This window comes from Salmo trutta, chromosome 27, assembly GCF_901001165.1.
Source record: "Salmo trutta chromosome 27, fSalTru1.1, whole genome shotgun sequence".
Lineage (NCBI taxonomy): Eukaryota > Metazoa > Chordata > Actinopteri > Salmoniformes > Salmonidae > Salmo > Salmo trutta.
Window position 1 is genome coordinate 38,477,546 of NC_042983.1, and position 18,321 is coordinate 38,495,866.

General features: G+C 42.8%; 1 protein-coding gene across 4 annotated transcripts in view; it reads right to left on the minus strand.

Annotated features, from left to right (window-relative positions):
• The window catches only part of spef2 (sperm flagellar 2), a 50,543-nt gene that overhangs the window by 14,490 nt on the left and 17,732 nt on the right, over positions 1 to 18,321 (minus strand). For 3 of the 4 annotated variants that reach the window (XM_029717993.1, XM_029717991.1, XM_029717994.1), the window contains 10 exons: positions 16,830 to 16,933; positions 16,452 to 16,702; positions 11,159 to 11,276; positions 10,507 to 10,661; positions 10,179 to 10,352; positions 9,905 to 9,979; positions 9,532 to 9,671; positions 6,901 to 7,028; positions 464 to 602; positions 120 to 257 (listed from right to left, as the gene is read on the minus strand). In XM_029717993.1, the coding sequence (XP_029573853.1) occupies positions 120 to 257; positions 464 to 602; positions 6,901 to 7,028; positions 9,532 to 9,671; positions 9,905 to 9,979; positions 10,179 to 10,352; positions 10,507 to 10,661; positions 11,159 to 11,276; positions 16,452 to 16,702; positions 16,830 to 16,933 (1,422 nt within the window). The remainder of the gene's footprint in view (positions 1 to 119; positions 258 to 463; positions 603 to 6,900; positions 7,029 to 9,531; positions 9,672 to 9,904; positions 9,980 to 10,178; positions 10,353 to 10,506; positions 10,662 to 11,158; positions 11,277 to 16,451; positions 16,703 to 16,829; positions 16,934 to 18,321) is intronic. The other variant, XM_029717992.1, reaches the window with a different exon arrangement.

Sequence of the window (18,321 nt, forward strand, 5' to 3'; positions counted from 1 at the left end):
TTAAGATGGAGATTCTCATTTCAACTTGCTTTTTATTGTCAGCTGGCAAACGCATGTGATATTTGGTTCTGGGTGATGCTGAGATAACATGTTCATGAGCAGGATGGGAGGAGTATCACCTGCATTAGTGTGGAGAAATGGTTGATGAGCACCGCCGTGTGGTCTTCCAGCCAGCCGTCGCACATGATCGCCGCCCGCTCCTGCCCCGCTTCTTCCTTACGCTTATCACAGATGTCCCACAGACGCTCGCGCAGGTCCTGCAGTGTCGCAACACCAGACGAGACAGATAGACAAACACAGACAGAAGGACAGACCGACGAGACAGAAGGACGGCCGGATAGACAGACGGACCAACATAGCGACAGACAGACTCTCAGTATTGACAGGCAATGGGAAAAACAACAGACATCAGCAAATGTCACACAGACACGGCTTTGATGGCGTTTGTGTTACTTTAGCCTACATCCAGACGCTGGTGCAGCTCTGCCTTGGTCTCCTCATCATCTCTCATGTCCTTGGGGATGCTGTTATAGTTCTGCTGCCACTGGGACACAAACTCTTGCTTCAGGTCGGGCCGTTGGAGGTACTGCTTAAACTCCTCTCTGCAAGCGTCACAAGATAAGAGAGTTAGAGTTACTTCTCTCTGTTCACACTGTACATATCCCAAATGCAGTGTGGCAGACGGCAGGAAGAGGTGAGGGGAGTGGTAATCGAGGAGAGATATCTTGCAGGTCGCTGGCTCCACCCCAAAGCCTTATATGGACTTCCTGCCCCAACGAGGCAAGACTGTAAATCGTTAAGCCAAAGAGTGCTTGGGGATAAAGGAGGAAGCAGACTGCACAAAGGGGCAGAAGAGGTAAGAGACAAGAGAGGTATGAAGGGTGAGAGAAACGAGAGAAACGAGAGAAATAAAAAAAATAATGAAAATGTGTGATTGCCCGTTGTGACCTGCACTGTTGGATTACCCCCCTTGTGTATTGGATTGGCTGAGGACCCGAGTGTGAGGATTACCCCTGGAAAACGGAATGGACAAAGAGAACAGCTTGTGGATCGTGAGGTGATTGGTGAATTCCCTGTGTACCAAAATCCCTAATAAACTTCCCCTTTGCATTCTATTTGTGCTACTGGTGCCTGTTTTGTTATTGAACTTGGTGACGTGGAAACCCCACACCCTTGATCTTTTTACAGCAGTAGTATAGATACAAGGCATCCTCACTGATGCGAGATCAGATCAAAAAACAACAGACATGACTTGAAATCACTGGCCACTTTAATAACGTTTACATATTTTTGCATTACTCATCTCATATGTATATACTGTATTCTGTCCTATTCTACTGTTTCTTAGTCTATGCCGCTCTGACATTGCTCGTCCAAATATTTCAATATTCTTAATTCCATTCCTTTGCTTTAGATTTGTGTGTATTGTTGTGAAATTGTTAGATGTTACTGCACTGTTGGAGCTAGAAAAATAAGCATTTTGCTACGCAATAACATTTGCTAAACACGTATGTGACCAATAACAAATGCTAAACACGTGTATGTGACCAATAACATCTGCTAAACACGTGTATGTGACCAATACAATTTGGTTAGAGATCAGCACAGATTAAATGTTGTGAAATGGTATGTCAAGTCAAATATATTTTAAGTGCATTTATCAGACGTCACAGTTCCAAGAAAGGAGGTAATAATACCGTAGCCTGATCCCAGATCTTTCTGTGAAATAGGAGTTTACAGATCTTGGACCAGGCGATTAATATGGGTTTGTCAGAGTTGGGTTAAATGTGGAAGATATATTTCACTTGTACAACTGACTAGGTATTCCCTTTTTTCTTAGGTCCATTGTGCACTAAACAATGTCAAATTTAATTTTATTAGTAACCTGCACCGAATACAACAGGCGTAACCTTACAGTGAAATGCTTACTTACGAGCCCCTAACCAACAATGCAGTTTAAAGAAATACGGATAAGAATAAGAAATAAAAGTAACAAGCAATTAAAGAGCAGCAGTACAATAACAATAGCGAGACTATATACAGGGGTTACCGGTACAGAGTCAATGTGCGGGGGCACCAGCTGAGGAAATATGTACATGTAGGTAGAGTTATTAAAGTGACTATGCATAGATAACAAGAGAGTAGCACTGGTGTAAGGGGGGGGGGGGGGCAATGCAAATAGTCTGGGTAGCTATTTGATTAGATGTTCATGAGTCTTATGGCTTGGGGGTAGAAGCTCTTTAGAACCCTCTTGGACCTAGAATTGGTGCTCCAGAATGCCGTGCGGTATCAGAGAGAACAGTCTATGACTAGGGTGGCTGGAGTCTGACAATTTTCATGGCCTTCCTCTGACACCGCCTGGTATAGAGGTCCTGGATGGCAGGAAGCTTGGCCCCAGTGATGTACTGGGCCGTTCGCACTACCCTCTGTAGTGCCTTGCGGTCGGAAGCCGAGCAGTTGCCATACCAGGCAGTGATGCAACCAGTCAGGATGCTCTCGATGGTGCAGCTGTAGAACCTTTTGAGGATCTGAGGACCCATGCCAAATCTTTTCAGTCTCCTGAAGGGGAATAGGTTTTGTCGTGCCCGCTTCACTACTGTCATGGTGTGGTTGGACCATGTTAGTTTGTTGGTGATGTGGACACCAAGGTACTTGAAGCTCTCAACCTGATCCGCTGCAGCCTCGTCGATGAGAATGGGGGCGTGCTCGGTCCTCTTTTTCCTGTGGTCCACAATCATCTCCTTTGTCTTGATCACGTTGAGGGAGAGGTTGTTGTCCTGACACTACACGGCCAGGTCTCTGACCTCCTCCCTATAGACTGTCTCGTTGTTGTCCGTGATCAGGCCTACCACAGTTGTGTTATCGGCAAATGTAATGATGGTGTTGGAGTTGTGCTTGGCCATGCAGTCATGAGTGAACAGGAAGTACAGGAGGGGACTGAGCACCCACCCCTGAGGGGCCCCTGTGTTGAGGATCAGCGTGGCGGAAGTGTTGTTACCTACCCTTACCACCTCGGGGCAGCCCGTCAGGAAGTCCAGGATCCAGTTGCAGAGGGAGGTGTTTAGTCCCAGGGTCCTTAGCTTATTGATGAGCTTTGAGGGCACTATGGTGTTGAACGCTGAGCTGTAGTCAATGAATAGCATTCTCACATAGGTGGTCCTTTTGTCCAGGTGGGAAAGGGCAGTGTGGAGTGCAATAGAGATTGCATCATCTGTGGATCTGTTGGGGCGGTATGCAAATTGGAGTGGGTCTAGGGTTTCTGGGATAATGGTGTTGATGTGAGCCATGACCAGCCTTTCAAAGCACTTCATGGCTACAGACATGAGTGCTATGGGTCGGTAGTCATTTAGGCAGGTTACCTTAGTGTTCTTGGGCACAGGCACTATGGTGGTCTGCTTAAAACATGTTGGGTTTACAGACTCGGACAGGGAGAGGTTGAAAATGTCAGTGAAGACACTTGCCAGTTGGTCAGCGCATGCTCGCAGTACACATCCTGGTAATCCATCTGGCCCTGCGGCTTTGTGAATGTTGAGCTGTTTAAAGGTCTTACACACATCGGCTGCGGAGAGCGTGATCACACAGTCTTCCGGGAAACAGCTGGTTCTCTGATGCATGTTTCAGTGTTATTTGCCTAGAAGCGAGCATAGAAGTAGTTTAGCTCATCTGGTAGGCTCGTGTCACTGGGCAGCTCTCGGCTGTGCTTCCCTTTGTAGTCTGTAATGGTTTGCAAGCTCTGCCACATCCGACGAGTGTCAGAGCCGGTGTAGTATGATTTGATCTTAGCCCTGTATTGCCGCTTTGCCTGTTTAACGGTTCGTCGGAGGGCATAGCGGGATTTCTTATAAGCTTCCTGGTTAGAGTTCCTTCCTTGAAAGCAGCAGCTCTAGCCTTTAGCTCAGTGCGGATGTTGCCTGTAATCCATGGCTTTGGTTGGAGCATGTACGTACGGTCACTGTGAGGACGATGTCATCGATGCACTTATTGATGAAGCTAATGACTGATGTGGTGTACTCCTCAATGCCATCGGAGGAATCCCGGAACATATTCCAGTCTGTGCTAGCAAAACAGTCCTGTAACTTAGTATCTGCTTCATCTGACCACTTTTTTATTGATCTAGTCACTGGTGCTTCCTGCTTTAATTTTAACTTGTAAGCAGGAATCAGGAGGATAGAATTATGGTCAGATTTGCCAAATAGAGGGCGAGGGAGAGCTTTGTATGCGTCTCTGTGTGTGGAGTAAAGGTGGTCCAGAGTTTCTTTCCCTCTGGTTGCACATTTAACATGCTGATAGAACATTTCTAAAATGGATTTAAGTTTCCCTGCATTAAAGTCCCAGGAGTACTAGGAGCGCCGCCTCTGGGTGAGCGTTTTCTTATGGCGGAATACAGCTCATTCAATGCTGTCTTAGTGCCAGCCTCCATCTGTGGAGGTATATAAACAGCTACAAGAAATACAGATGAAAACTCTCTAGGTAGATAGTGTGGTCTACAGCTTATCATGCGAGCAAGAGCTCGAGACTTCCTTAGATATCGTGCACCAGCTGTTATTTACAAAAATACATAGTCCGCCGCCCCTTGTCTTACCAGACGCCGCTGTTCTATCCTGCCGGTACAGCGTATAACCAGCCAGCTGTTTGTTGATACACTCATTCCCGAGAAAGCAGTAAATCATTCACGTCAGGCTCATTCAGACTTCTTAAGGCTAGGGGGAAGTATTCGGAAGTTCGGATGACTGACGTGCCCAAAGTAAATTGCCTGTTACTCAGGCCCAGAAGCTAGGATATGCATATAATTGATAGCATTGGATAGAAAACACTCTGACATTTCTAAAACTGTTAAAATAATGGTATGGCAGGCGAAAACCCAAGGAGAATCCATCTGGATTCTTTTTGTTTTAGGTCACAGTCCATTCAAATGCTTGTCTATGGGATATTCAAAGGAATTCCTCCCAAATTGCAGTTCCTATGGCTTCCCCTATATGTCAACAGTCTTTAGAAAGGGTTTCAGGCTTGTTTTTTGAAAAATGAATTAGTAGTTGTAGTTTTTCCAAGGTGGCTCTCATTTTGACTGTAGTCTTGTGGCGAGCGTGGATGAGGGGCGCGCACCTCGTTATTTATCTCCGGTATTGAACATACTACATTCTGTCTTAAATTGTATCATTTATTTACATATTAGGGTACCTGAGGATTGATTAGAAATGTTGTTTGACTTGTTTGGACAAAGTTTATTGGTAACTTTTAGAATTCCTTTGTCTGCCTGTTGAACGAGTGGAACGGGTGGATTACTGAATCAAACGCGCCAACTAAACTGACTTTTTTGGGATATAAAGAAGGACTTAATTGAACAAAATGACCCTTTGTTGTGTAGCTGGGACCCTTGGGATTGCAAACAGAGGAAGATCTTCAAAGGTAAGTGATTTATTTTATCGCTATTTCTGATTTGTGACCCCTCTGCTGGTTTGGAAAATGTTTTAATGCTGGTAAATGCGGGGCGCTGTCCTCAGATAATCGCATGGTATGCTTTCGCCGTAAAGCCTTTTTGAAATCTGACAACACGGTTGGATTAACAAGAAGTTAAGCTTTTAAATGATGTAGGACACTTGTATGTTCATGAATGTTTAATATTCCGATTTTTGTATTTTGAATTTCGCGGTCTGCAATTTCACCGGATGTTGTCGAGGTGGGTCACTAGCGCCCCACCTAGCCCAAAGAGGTTTTAAATGAAAAAAAGTATTCTGGTGAGTCCGTGGTGAGTTACCACAGTCCTGATGTCCAGAAGTTATTTTCGGTCATAAGAGACGGCAGCGGCAACATAATGTACAAAATAATAAAAAAAATAAGTTACAAACAACGCAAATAAACAAACAAAAAACACAATCGGTTGGGAAAACGTAAAACGTCAGCCTTCTTCTCTGGCGCCATTGTTAAAACTTCTTAGGGCTAGGCCCCTTTTTTCTCCACTTCCTGCCTGAATGACGTGCCCAAAGTAAACTGCCTGTAGCTCAGGCCCTGAAGCCAGGATATGCATATAATTGGTACCATTGAAAATAAAACACTTTGAAGTTTGTAGAAATGTTAAAATATTGTAGGAGAATATAACACAATAGATATGGTAGGAGAAAATCCAAAGAAAAACCAACCATATTTTTTTTCTTCTTGAGAGACCATCCTCTTAGAAATGCAAGAGAAAGGTCATATTGAAAATTAGCTCCCTGGATGCAATTCCTATGGCGTCCACAGGGTGTCAGCAGTCTATGTTCAAGGTTTTAGGCTTGTAACTTCAAAAACAAATAAGAAATAACAGTTTTAGTAGGACAGTCTTAGAAATTCGTGTTTGCGCGCGCCATGAAGACATTATGCACCCGCTAAAATCGGTTTCCTATTGAACATACTTCTTTTCAAAATAAATATTATAGTTTGATTACATTTTAGGGTGAGGAGTAAATAGAAAAGTTTTTTGACTTGTTGAAACAAAGTTTAGGGGTAGATTTTCGGATTCCTCCTTCCTTGATGGCCCAAACTAAACTGACTTTTTTGGATATAAAGAAGGATTTTATCTAACAAAAACGACACTACATGTTATAGCTTGGACCCTTTGGATGACAAATCAGAGGAAGATTTTAAAAAAGTGAATATTTAATCGTTATATGTGCCGGTGGAAAATATTTTGATGTGGGGCGCCGTCCTCAAACAATCACATGGCATGTTTTCACTGTAATAGCTACTGTAAATCAGAGAGTGCAATTAGATTAACAAGAATTTAAGCTTTCAGCCGATATAAGACACTTATATGTACCTAGATGTTTAAAATCCATAATATTTATGATTATTTATCTGAATTGCGCGCCCTCCAGTTTCACCAGAAGTTGTCCCGCTAGCGGGACGCCAATCCTTTATCCTCACCTGATGTTAAACAGATGGTGAATGATCAAGATGCGTTCTCTGCGGAGGTTCTGCATCACGGCCTTGACGTTAGTCACATAGGAGTTACACACATTCTCCCAGTATGGAACAAGGTACTCTGGTATCTCCTGGGGAAGAGAGACAAAAAATGCTCTGGGTGAAGTTTCCCTTAGTTACAGATCTCGGATCAGCTTTCTCTTCCCCAATCCTAACCTTAACCATTAGTGGGAGAAATGCAAAACTGACTCAAGATCAGCGTCTAGGGGCAACTTCACCCTACTCCACAAAAGAAAGTAGAATGGGGAAATGCAGGCTCAAACATAGACAGACACCAGGCCAATGAGTGTAAATAGAAGTTTGGGAGGTCCCTCTTGTGGCCATCCATGGCTATTGCAAATGACTCAACTCAACCTTGAAGTTCTAGACCTCATTGATTTCAAGAATGAGGGCAAGAAGGACCAGTGCCTGGTTCTCTTTGTTAATTGATTCGTAATTGGCCTGAACCTTTATGCTGAACACATCCATGCATTCTGACTGAGAGCTAATGAGACTATGCATTCTGACAGAGCTAGAGACTATGCATTCTGACAGAGCTAATGAGACTATGCATTCTGACTGAGAGCTAATGAGACTATGCATTCTGGCAGAGCTAGAGACTATGCATTCTGACTGAGAGCTAATCAGACTGTGCATTCTGACTGAGAGCTAATGAGACTATGCATTCTGACTGAGAGCTAATGAGATTATGATTTCTGACAGAGCTAATGAGATTATGCATCTGACAGAGCTAGAGACTATGCATTCTGACTGAGAGCTAATGAGATTATACATTCTGACAGAGCTAATGAGATTATGATTTCTGACTGAGAGCTAATGAGACTATACATTCTGACAGAGCTAATGAGACTATACATTCTGACTGAGAGCTAATGAGACTATACATTCTGACTGAGAGCTAATGAGACTATACATTCTGACTGAGAGCTAATGAGACTATGCATTCTGACTGAGAGCTAATGAGACTATGCATTCTGACTGAGAGCTAATGAGATTATACATTCTGACTGAGAGCTAATGAGACTATACATTCTGACTGAGAGCTAATGAGACTATACATTCTGACTGAGAGCTAATGAGACTAGGATTTCTGACTGAGAGCTAATGAGATTAGGATTTCTGACTGAGAGCTAATGAGATTATGATTTCTGACTGAGAGCTAATGAGATTATGATTTCTGACTGAGAGCTAATGAGACTATGATTTCTGACTGAGCTAATGAGATTAGGATTTCTGACTGAGAGCTAATGAGACTATGATTTCTGACTGAGAGCTAATGAGATTATGATTTCTGACTGAGAGCTAATGAGATTATGATTCTGACTGAGAGCTAATGAGACTATGCATTCTGACTGAGAGCTAATGAGACTATACATTCTGACTGAGAGCTAATGAGACTATGCATTCTGACTGAGAGCTAATGAGATTATACATTCTGACTGAGAGCTAATGAGATTATGATTTCTGACAGAGCTAATGAGATTAAACATTCTGACTGAGAGCTAATGAGACTATACATTCTGACTGAGAGCTAATGAGACTATGATTTCTGACTGAGAGCTAATGAGATTATGATTTCTGACTGAGAGCTAATGAGATTATGATTTCTGACTGAGAGCTAATGAGACTATGATTTCTGACTGAGCTAATGAGATTAGGATTTCTGACTGAGAGCTAATGAGACTATGATTTCTGACTGAGAGCTAATGAGATTATGATTTCTGACTGAGAGCTAATGAGATTATGATTTCTGACTGAGAGCTAATGAGATTATGATTCTGACTGAGAGCTAATGAGACTATGCATTCTGACTGAGAGCTAATGAGACTATACATTCTGACTGAGAGCTAATGAGACTATGCATTCTGACTGAGAGCTAATGAGATTATACATTCTGACTGAGAGCTAATGAGATTATGATTTCTGACAGAGCTAATGAGATTAAACATTCTGACTGAGAGCTAATGAGACTATACATTCTGACTGAGAGCTAATGAGACTATGATTTCTGACTGAGAGCTAATGAGATTAGGATTTCTGACTGAGAGCTAATGAGATTATAATTTCTGACTGAGAGCTAATGAGACTATACATTCTGACTGAGAGCTAATGAGACTATGCATTCTGACTGAGAGCTAATGAGATTATGATTCTGACTGAGAGCTAATGAGATTATGATTTCTGACTGAGAGCTAATGAGATTAAACATTCTGACTGAGAGCTAATGAGACTATGCATTCTGACTGAGAGCTAATGAGATTATGATTCTGACTGAGAGCTAATGAAATTATGATTTCTGACTGAGAGCTAATGAGATTAAACATTCTGACTGAGAGCTAATGAGACTATACATTCTGACTGAGAGCTAATGGGAAGAGAAAAAGCCCATGCAAACCTATAATGGTTATCTTGTCTTCCACCAGTATGCACCAGTACAGGGTAAAGTTCCCCCTAGGTACAGATCTAGGATCAGCTTCTGTTTTTCCCAATCCTAACCTTAACCAATAGTGGGGAAATTGCACAACTGATCCAAGATTAGCATCTATGGGAAACAACACCCTACTCCTACTGTACCTTGGGAAGGGGCTCGTCCACGTACACCCAGTGTGCAGTTCCAGGGGTGGGAGCAAGGGGCTCTGTAGGGCTGGTGTTCCCACCATGGGAATTCTCATAGGAGGCTATGGACAACTTCCTAGAACGCCCCACGGCTCCTCCTGGAAGCAATGGGAAAAAGGGATATTTTATTTGATTTTTTAAAAGAGCGGGGCAGTCCCACTCCTCTCATATTGATTGTTTATTGGATCGGATATAGAAAGGAAATTGAGTGTCTTCCAAAGACCCTAGGCCACCATACCTCTTTTTTTTTATGTGGTTTAAAAACAGTGTGAGAGCAACTGTTGTTTGTTGTAGAATGTTACTAATAGCTAGGCTGATATCAGTAATGGACCTGATCCAGACTTGGACAGCTTACGATGGACATCTTTCCCTTCGGATGTGTTCTTCTCGACGTTGCTCTGTGAACCTACAGAATGGAACAGAACTGTTTGACGATATGGTTCTCTTGTCTTTGAAACAAACTATCTGTCCCAAATGGTACCCTATGCCTTATATAGTGAACAACTTTTTTTTTTTTTACCAGGGCTCATAGGACTCTGGTCAAAAGTAGTGCACTATGTAGGGAATAGGGTGCCATTTGATACACTACGTGGTTGTTAGCCGACCTTTGGGGGAGTGAGAGTTGGACTTGGAGCTGGAGCATTTCACAGCTGGAGTCAGGCCCTCCTGGGTGAGGGTGGAGGTGGACTCAGTGGGAGCTGGGACCACAACCGGAGTTACCTGGACGAGAGCAGTTGAGACCACTGGTGCCTTCCCACTGTCCAAAACAACTTCCTCACCTGGTGGGTCAAAATAATTACACATAGAACAACTTTAGATACAGTAGGCATCACACTGGGCAATTTTAGAGTCAAAGTAGCATTAAGTCAAATCTCCCATTTTGGAGAATTAATATCTTATCTTAAAATCAACCATTCCCTTACTGGCCTGTACCTTTTTCTGACTGCATCATGGCCTGGTACAGGATGGATTCCACTTTTCTAAAGAGCATGTCCTCCGACATCTCAGCATTCAGTCTCATCAGAATGCTCTGTTTACCAGAGAACCACTTCTCCAGCTTGGGCCAGGTATCCTGGAAGGCTGTGATCCTGCAGTGATAATAACAAAGGCTGTATTCATTAGCGCACACCATAGCTAAATGTTTTGCAAAAAATAGTGTTTGTTATTGGACAAATTAAGGTGGGTCCCTCCCCGTTTTGGCCTGTTTTGCTTCTGTTTGGTTCCTAGTGAATACCCTTCACACACACACTAATGTGTGAAGAGAACAATGGTGTGTCAGTGGGCTAGTTTAAAAGTTCAAAGACACACTCAGAGCCCTGAAAATCACTTACAACAATGTTAGATGAGACGATGTACTCAATAATCAGACCTGGGTTCAAATAGTATTTATTTTTCTTTCAAACCATTTAGCTCTATTCGATTGATCTTGACTGGCACAATGGCACCAATGGAGTCGTCCCAAAAGTGTAATGCTCACCCACTTTGTCACCTAAGGCAGTTTCGATCGAAGGCTCAAATTATTTGAAGGAAAACAAATACTATTTGAACCCAGATCTGCATCTTGTGGTCATCGTACTAACTGTACCTGTGCTGGATCTGTCTCTTCTCCAGGCTCTTGTCCCTGGCGATGACAACATTGTGCTCTCTAGCTGGGGCACAGCTCTCCTCACCAGCCCCGGCCGGGACAAAGCTCTCCTCCTCATCTACAAACACAGTAGGTCTGTGTCATTCATTACACACATGTAACTCATTTGACATGTGGAGAGTGTCGAGAGCAGGGGTGGGCAACTCCAGTCCTCGAGGGCCTGATTGGTGTCACACTTTTTCTACATCCCTAGCAAACACAGCTGACTGCATTCTAAACTAAAGATCATGATTAGGTGATTATTTGAGTCAGGTGTGTTAGCTGGGGCTGGGGCAAAACTGTGACACCAATCAAGCCCCCTAGGACTGGAATTGCCCATCCCTGATCAAGGGCGTCAAGTTCTTCGGTGTCCACATCACTGAGGACTTAACATGGTCCTCTCACACCAGAACAGTCGTGAAGGCACGGCAACGCCTCTTCTCCCTCAGGAGGCTGAAACGATTTGGTATCCTCAGGAACTTTTACAGTTGCACTATCGAGAGCATCCTGACTGGTTGTATCGCCGTCTGGTATGGTAACTGCAATGCCCATGACCAGAAGGCCCTACAGAGTGTGGTGCGGATGGCCCAGCGCATCACTCGGGGAGAGCTCCCTGCCATCCAGGACATACAGTGCATTCGGAAAGTACACCACACTCACCACACCCTTGACTTTTTCCATATTTTGCTACGTTACAGCATTGTTCTAAAATTGATTAAATAGTTTATTCCCCTCATCAATCTACACACAATACCCCATAATGAAAAACAGGTTTTGACATTTGTACAAATGTATTAAAAATAAAAACCTGAAATATGACATTTACATACGTTTTCAGACCCTTTACTCAGTACTTTGTTGAAGCACCTTTAGCAGCGATTATAGCCTCGAGTCTTCTCGGCTGTGACGCTACAAGCTTGGCACACCTATATTTGGGGAGTTTCTCATTCTGCTTAGGGTCGTTGTCCTGTTGGAAAGTGAACCTTCACCCCAGTCTGATGTCCTGAGCGCCCTGGAGCAGGTTTTCATCAAGGATCTCTCTGTACTTTGCTCCGTTCATCTTTCCCTCGATCCTAACTAGCATCCCAGTCCCTGCCGCTGAAAAACATCCCCACAGCATGATGCTGCCACCACATTTCACCTTAGGGATGCTGCCAGGTTTCCTCCAGACGTGACGCTTGGCATTCAGGCCAAAGAGTTCAATCTTGGTTTCATCAGACCAGAGAATTTTGTTCCTCATGGTCTGAGAGTCCTTCAGGTGCCTTTTGGAAAACTCCAAGCGGGTTGTCATGTGCCTTTTACTGAGGAGTGGCTTCCGTTTGGCTACTCTACTATAAAGGCCTAAGTGCTGCAGAGATGGTTGTCCTTCTAAGGTTCTCCTATCTCCACAGAGGAACTCTGGAGCTCTGTCTGAGTTACCATTGGGTTCTTACCTATCTCCACAGAGGAACTCTGGAGCTCTGTCTGAGTGACCATTGGGTTCTTGGTCACCTCCCTGACCAAGGGCTTTCTCCCCTGATTACTCAGTTTGGTCAGACAGCCAGCTCTAGGAAGAGTCTTGGTGGTTCCAAACTTATTCCATTTAAGAATGATGGACGCCACTGTGTTCTTGGGGACCTTCAATGCTGCAGAAACTTTTTGGTACCCTTCCCCAGATCTGTGCCTCGACAAAATCCTGTCACGGAGCTCTACGAGCAATTCCTTTGACCTCATGGCTTGGTTTTTGCTCTGACATGCACTGTCAACTGTGGGACCTTAAATAGACAGGTGTGTGCCTTTCCAAATTATGTCCAATCAATTGAATTTACCACAGGTGGACTCCAATCAAGTTGTAGAAACAGCTCAAGGATGATCAATGGAAACGGGTTTCACCTGAGTTCAATATCTCATAGCAAAGGGTCTGAATACTTGTGTAAAGGTATTTCTGTTTTTTATTTTTCATTAAATGTGCCAATTTTTTCTAATAACCTGTTTGTTCGCTTTGTCATTATGGGGTATTGTGTGTAGATTTATAAGGGATTCTTTTTAAACAATTTTAGAACAAAGCTGTAAAGCAACAAAATGTGTAAAAAGTCAAAGGGGTTCTGAATACTTTCCGAATGCACTGTACATGCCAGGCGGTGTCTGAGAAAGGACTGAAAAAATGCCAAGGACTCCAGCCACCCAAGACATGGACTGTTCTCCATGCTCATGTCCAGCAGGCGGTACTGGTGCATCAGGGCTCAGACCAACAGACTCCTAAACAGCAAAACAGACTCCTAAACAGCAAAACAGACTCCTAAACAGCTTCAATGCCCTGAACATAAGACTGTTAAATGGCTAACAACTAGTGCTCTCCCTCTCCCACAGACTATCCATACTGACCCTATGCCCATCCCCAGGTCTCTACCCACTCAGACACAACCTATGCTGCAGCTAAAATGATTATTGATTCAATGTGTTACTCCTTTAAACTGCTGTCCATGGATTATTGATTGCCATTACCATTAGTATCTATCTATCTATTTATCCTGCTACTGGTCACGATTACTCCTGTTTACATGTATATATTACCATTAGTATCTATCTACTTATCCTGCTACTGGTCACGATTACTCCTGTTTACATGTATATATTACCATTAGTATCTATCTATCTATTTATCCTGCTACTGGTCACAATTACTCCTGTTTACATGTATATATTACCATTAGTATCTATCTATCTATTTATCCTGCTACTGGTCACAATTACTCCTGTTTACATGTATATATTACCATTAGTATCTATCTATTTATCCTGCTACTGGTCACTATTACTCATGTTTAGATGGACACTGAACAAAAATATAAACGCAACATGCACCAATTTCAAAGATTTTACTGAGTTACAGTTCATATAAGCAAATCGGTCAATTGAAATAAATAAATGAGGCCCTAATCTATGGATTTCACATGACTTGGAATACAGATATGCATCTGTTGGTCACAGATACCTTAAAAAAAGGTAGGGGCGTGTATCAGAAAACAGTCAGTATCTGGTGTGGCCACCATTTTCTTCATGCAGCGCGGCTCATCTTCTTCACATACAGTTGATTAAGCTGTTGTATTGTGGCCTGTGGAAGTTGTCAAACCCCTCTTGGCTGTGTGAAGTTGCTGGATATTGGCGGGAAATGGAACACGCTGTCATACATGTCTATTCAGAGCATCCCAAACATGCTCAACGGGTGACATGTCTGGTGAGTATACATGTCATGGAAGAACCGGGCCATTTTCAGCTTCCAGGAATTGTGTACTGATCCTTGTGACATGGGGCCGTGCATTATCTTGCTGAAACATGAGGTGATGGCGGCAGATAAATGGCACCACAAGGGGCCTCAGGATCTCGTTACGGTATCTCTGTGCATTCAAATTTCCATCAGTAAAATGCAATTGTGTTCATTCTCCATTGCTTATGCCTACTCATACCATAACCCCACCGCCACCATGGGGCACTCTGTTCACAACGTTGACATCAGCAAACCGCTCGCCCACAAGACGCCATACACTCTGTCTGCTATCTGTCCGGTACAGTTGAAACCGGAATTCATCCGTGAAGAGCACACTTGTCCAGTGTGCCAGTGGCCATCGAAGGTGAGTATCTGCTCGCTGAAGTCGGTTACAACGCCCAACTGCATTCAGGTCAAGACGTTGGTGAGGACAACGAGCACGCCTATGAGCTTCCCTGAGATGGTTTCTGACAGTTATTGCAGAAATGTTTCGGTTGTGCAAATCCACAGTTTCATCAGCTGTCCGGGTGGCTGGTCTCAGACGATCCTGCAGATGAAGAAGCCATAGGTGGAGGTCCTGAGCTGAACATTTTAGATTGGCCTTTAATTATCCCCAGCACAAGGTGCACCTGTGTAATGATCATGCTGTTTAATCAGCTTCTTGATATGCCACACCTGTCAGATGGATCCATTATCTTAGAAAAGGAAAAATGACAAGGATGTAAACAAATTTGTGTACACCATTTTAATAAGCTTTTTGTGCGTATGGAAAATGGCTGTGATTTTTTTTTCAGCTCATGAAACATGGGACAAACACTTTACATGTTGCGCTTATATTTTTGTTCAGTGTGTTCTGACTTCATAAAAATATTATATTATTATCTATATTATTACTATCTATATTATTACTATTATCTGCATTATTACTATTATCTATATTATTACTATCTATAGTATATTCTATATTATTACTATCTATATTATTACTATCTATATTATTACTATCACTGCATTGTTGGGAAAGAGATCCCAAGATAAACATTTCACTGTACTGTTATACACCTGTTGTATCCTGTACTGTTATACACCTGTTGTATCCTGTACTGTTATACACCTGTTGTATCCTGTACTGTTATACACCTGTTGTATCCTGTACTGTTATAAACCTGTTGTATCCTGTACTGTTATACACCTGTTGTATCCTGTACTGTTATACACCTGTTGTATCCTGTACTGTTATACACCTGTTGTATCCTGTACTGTTATACACCTGTTGTATCCTGTAATGTTATACACCTGTTGTATCCTGTACTGTTATACACCTGTTGTATCCTGTACTGTTATACACCTGTTGTATCCTGTACTGTTATACACCTGTTGTATCCTGTACTGTTATAAACCTGTTGTATCCTGTACTGTTATACACCTGTTGTATCCTGTACTGTTATACACCTGTTGTATCCTGTACTGTTATACACCTGTTGTATCCTGTACTGTTATACACCTGTTGTATCCTGTACTGTTATACACCTGTTGTATCCTGTACTGTTATACACCTGTTGTATCCTGTACTGTTATACACCTGTTGTATCCTGTACTGTTATACACCTGTTGTATCCTGTACTGTTATATACCTGTTGTATCCTGTACTGTTATACACCTGTTGTATCCTGTACTGTTATACACCTGTTGTATCCTGTACTGTTATATACCTGTTGTATCCTGTACTGTTATACACCTGTTGTATCCTGTACTGTTATATCCTGTACTGTTATACACCTGTTGTATCCTGTACTGTTATAAACCTGTTGTATCCTGTACTGTTGTGGTGAATAAACGTGAAAACTTGAAACATACAGCCTGGATACCTACTACTGTTTGTGTTGTCATGCCGACCCCTATGGTCAAGGTAACGCTGCGTGACAATGACCATAGGACCTGTGACAATGACCATAGGAGTTGGCAAGACAACACAAACAGATCTGGGACCGGGGCTATGAAACTCACAGGCCTGCTTGGCCGCCCTGTCCAAAACGTGGTCATCAGACACGTCAAGCAGCAGAGCTAGGTCCAACACAGGAGAGGGAGGAGGGGGCTCCTTAGGCGCGTTGCTATCCACAGACAGGTTGGACCGCTTGTTCCTCCTCTTCCTCTCCTTCCCGGTGTCCGAGCCCCCCAGGGCCTTCTCCAGAAGCTTGGCCTGGGTCAGATCGACCGGGAAGCCATCCAGAATCCAGCCTGAGTCTGCTGGGATTGCCCTGGGATAAAGAGTAAAAAGATTAGGGTCAATACACGTTCAACACGAAAGGGCTATTAGTTTAATTTAGCATTCGATTCGATTTATTACTTCTATAGAACAGAATAGGATTTTGTTTGTGTTTAAACCTGATAGCTTCGACTGCAATGTCCACAAGCAGCTCGTCTGGGACGGATTTCCCTTTTCTGAGAAACTTTTCCACTGCTGCTCCATGCTGGGCCCTCACAGAGAGCTGGGAAGGATGTTCTTTGTTATTCCCATTACAAGTATCCAAGTAATATATACAGTACCAGTCAAAAGTTTGGACACAGCTACTCATTCAAGGATTTTTCTTTATTTTTACTATTTTCTACATTGTAGAATAATAGTGAAGACATCAAAACTATGAAATAACACATATGGAATCATGTAGTAACCCCCCAAAAAATGTAGTTTGATGTCTTCACTATTATTCTATTATGTAGAAAATAGTAAAAAACTAAGAAAAACCCTGGAATGAGTAGGTATGTCCAAACGTTTGACTGGTACTGTATATACAGTATTAGGTATTAAGTAGAAATATAAACTGGTTGACAAAACATTTATTTTTACTGTTCTGATTACGTTTCATCGTGCCTAAGAACAGCCCTTAGCCGTAGTATATTGGCCAAATACCACACCTCCTCAGGCCTTACTGCTAAAATAGAACACCTATGCACCTACAGTGCATTTGGAAAGAATTCAGACAGACCCCTTGACTTTTTTCACATTTTGTTATATTACAGCCTTATTCTAAAATTGATTAAAAATGTTTCTTTTTATCAATCTACACACAATAACAATGCAAAACAGGGTTTTTGAAATTTTTGCAAAATTATTACAAATAAAAAACAGAACTACCTTATTTACATAAGTATTCAGACCCTTTATTATGAGACTCAAAATTTAGCTCAGCTGCATCCTGTTTCCATTGATCATCCTTGAGATGTTTCTACAACTTGATTGGAGTCCACATGTGGTAAATTCAATTGATTGGACATGATTTGGAAAGGCACACACCTGTCCATATAAGATCCCACAGTTGACAGTGCATGTTAGAGCAGAAACCAAGCCACGAGGTCAAAGGAATTGAAAGTAGAGCTCAGAGACAGGATTGTGTCGAGGCACAGATCTGGGGAAGGGCACCGAAACATTTCTGCAGCATTGAAGGTCCCCAAGAACACAGTGGCCTCCATCATTCTTAAATGGAAGAAGTTTGGAACCACCAAGACCCTTCCTAGGGCTGGCTGTCCGGCCACACTGAGCAATCGGGAAAGAAGGGCCTTGGTCAGGGAGCCAATCGTCACTCTGACAGAGCTCTGGAGTTCCTCTGTGGAGATGGGAGAACCTTCCAGAAGGACAACCATCTCTGCAGCACTCGGGTCTTTATGGTAGAGTGGCCAAACGGAAGACACTCCTCAGTAAAAGGCACAGGACAGCCTGCTTGTAATTTGCCAAGAGGCACCTTAAGGATTCTGACCATGAGAAACAAGATTCTCTGGTCTGATGAAACCAAAATTGCACTCTTTGGTTTCATGTCTGGAGGAAACCTGGCACCATCCCTACGGTGAAGCATGGTGGTGGCAGCATCATGCAGTGGGG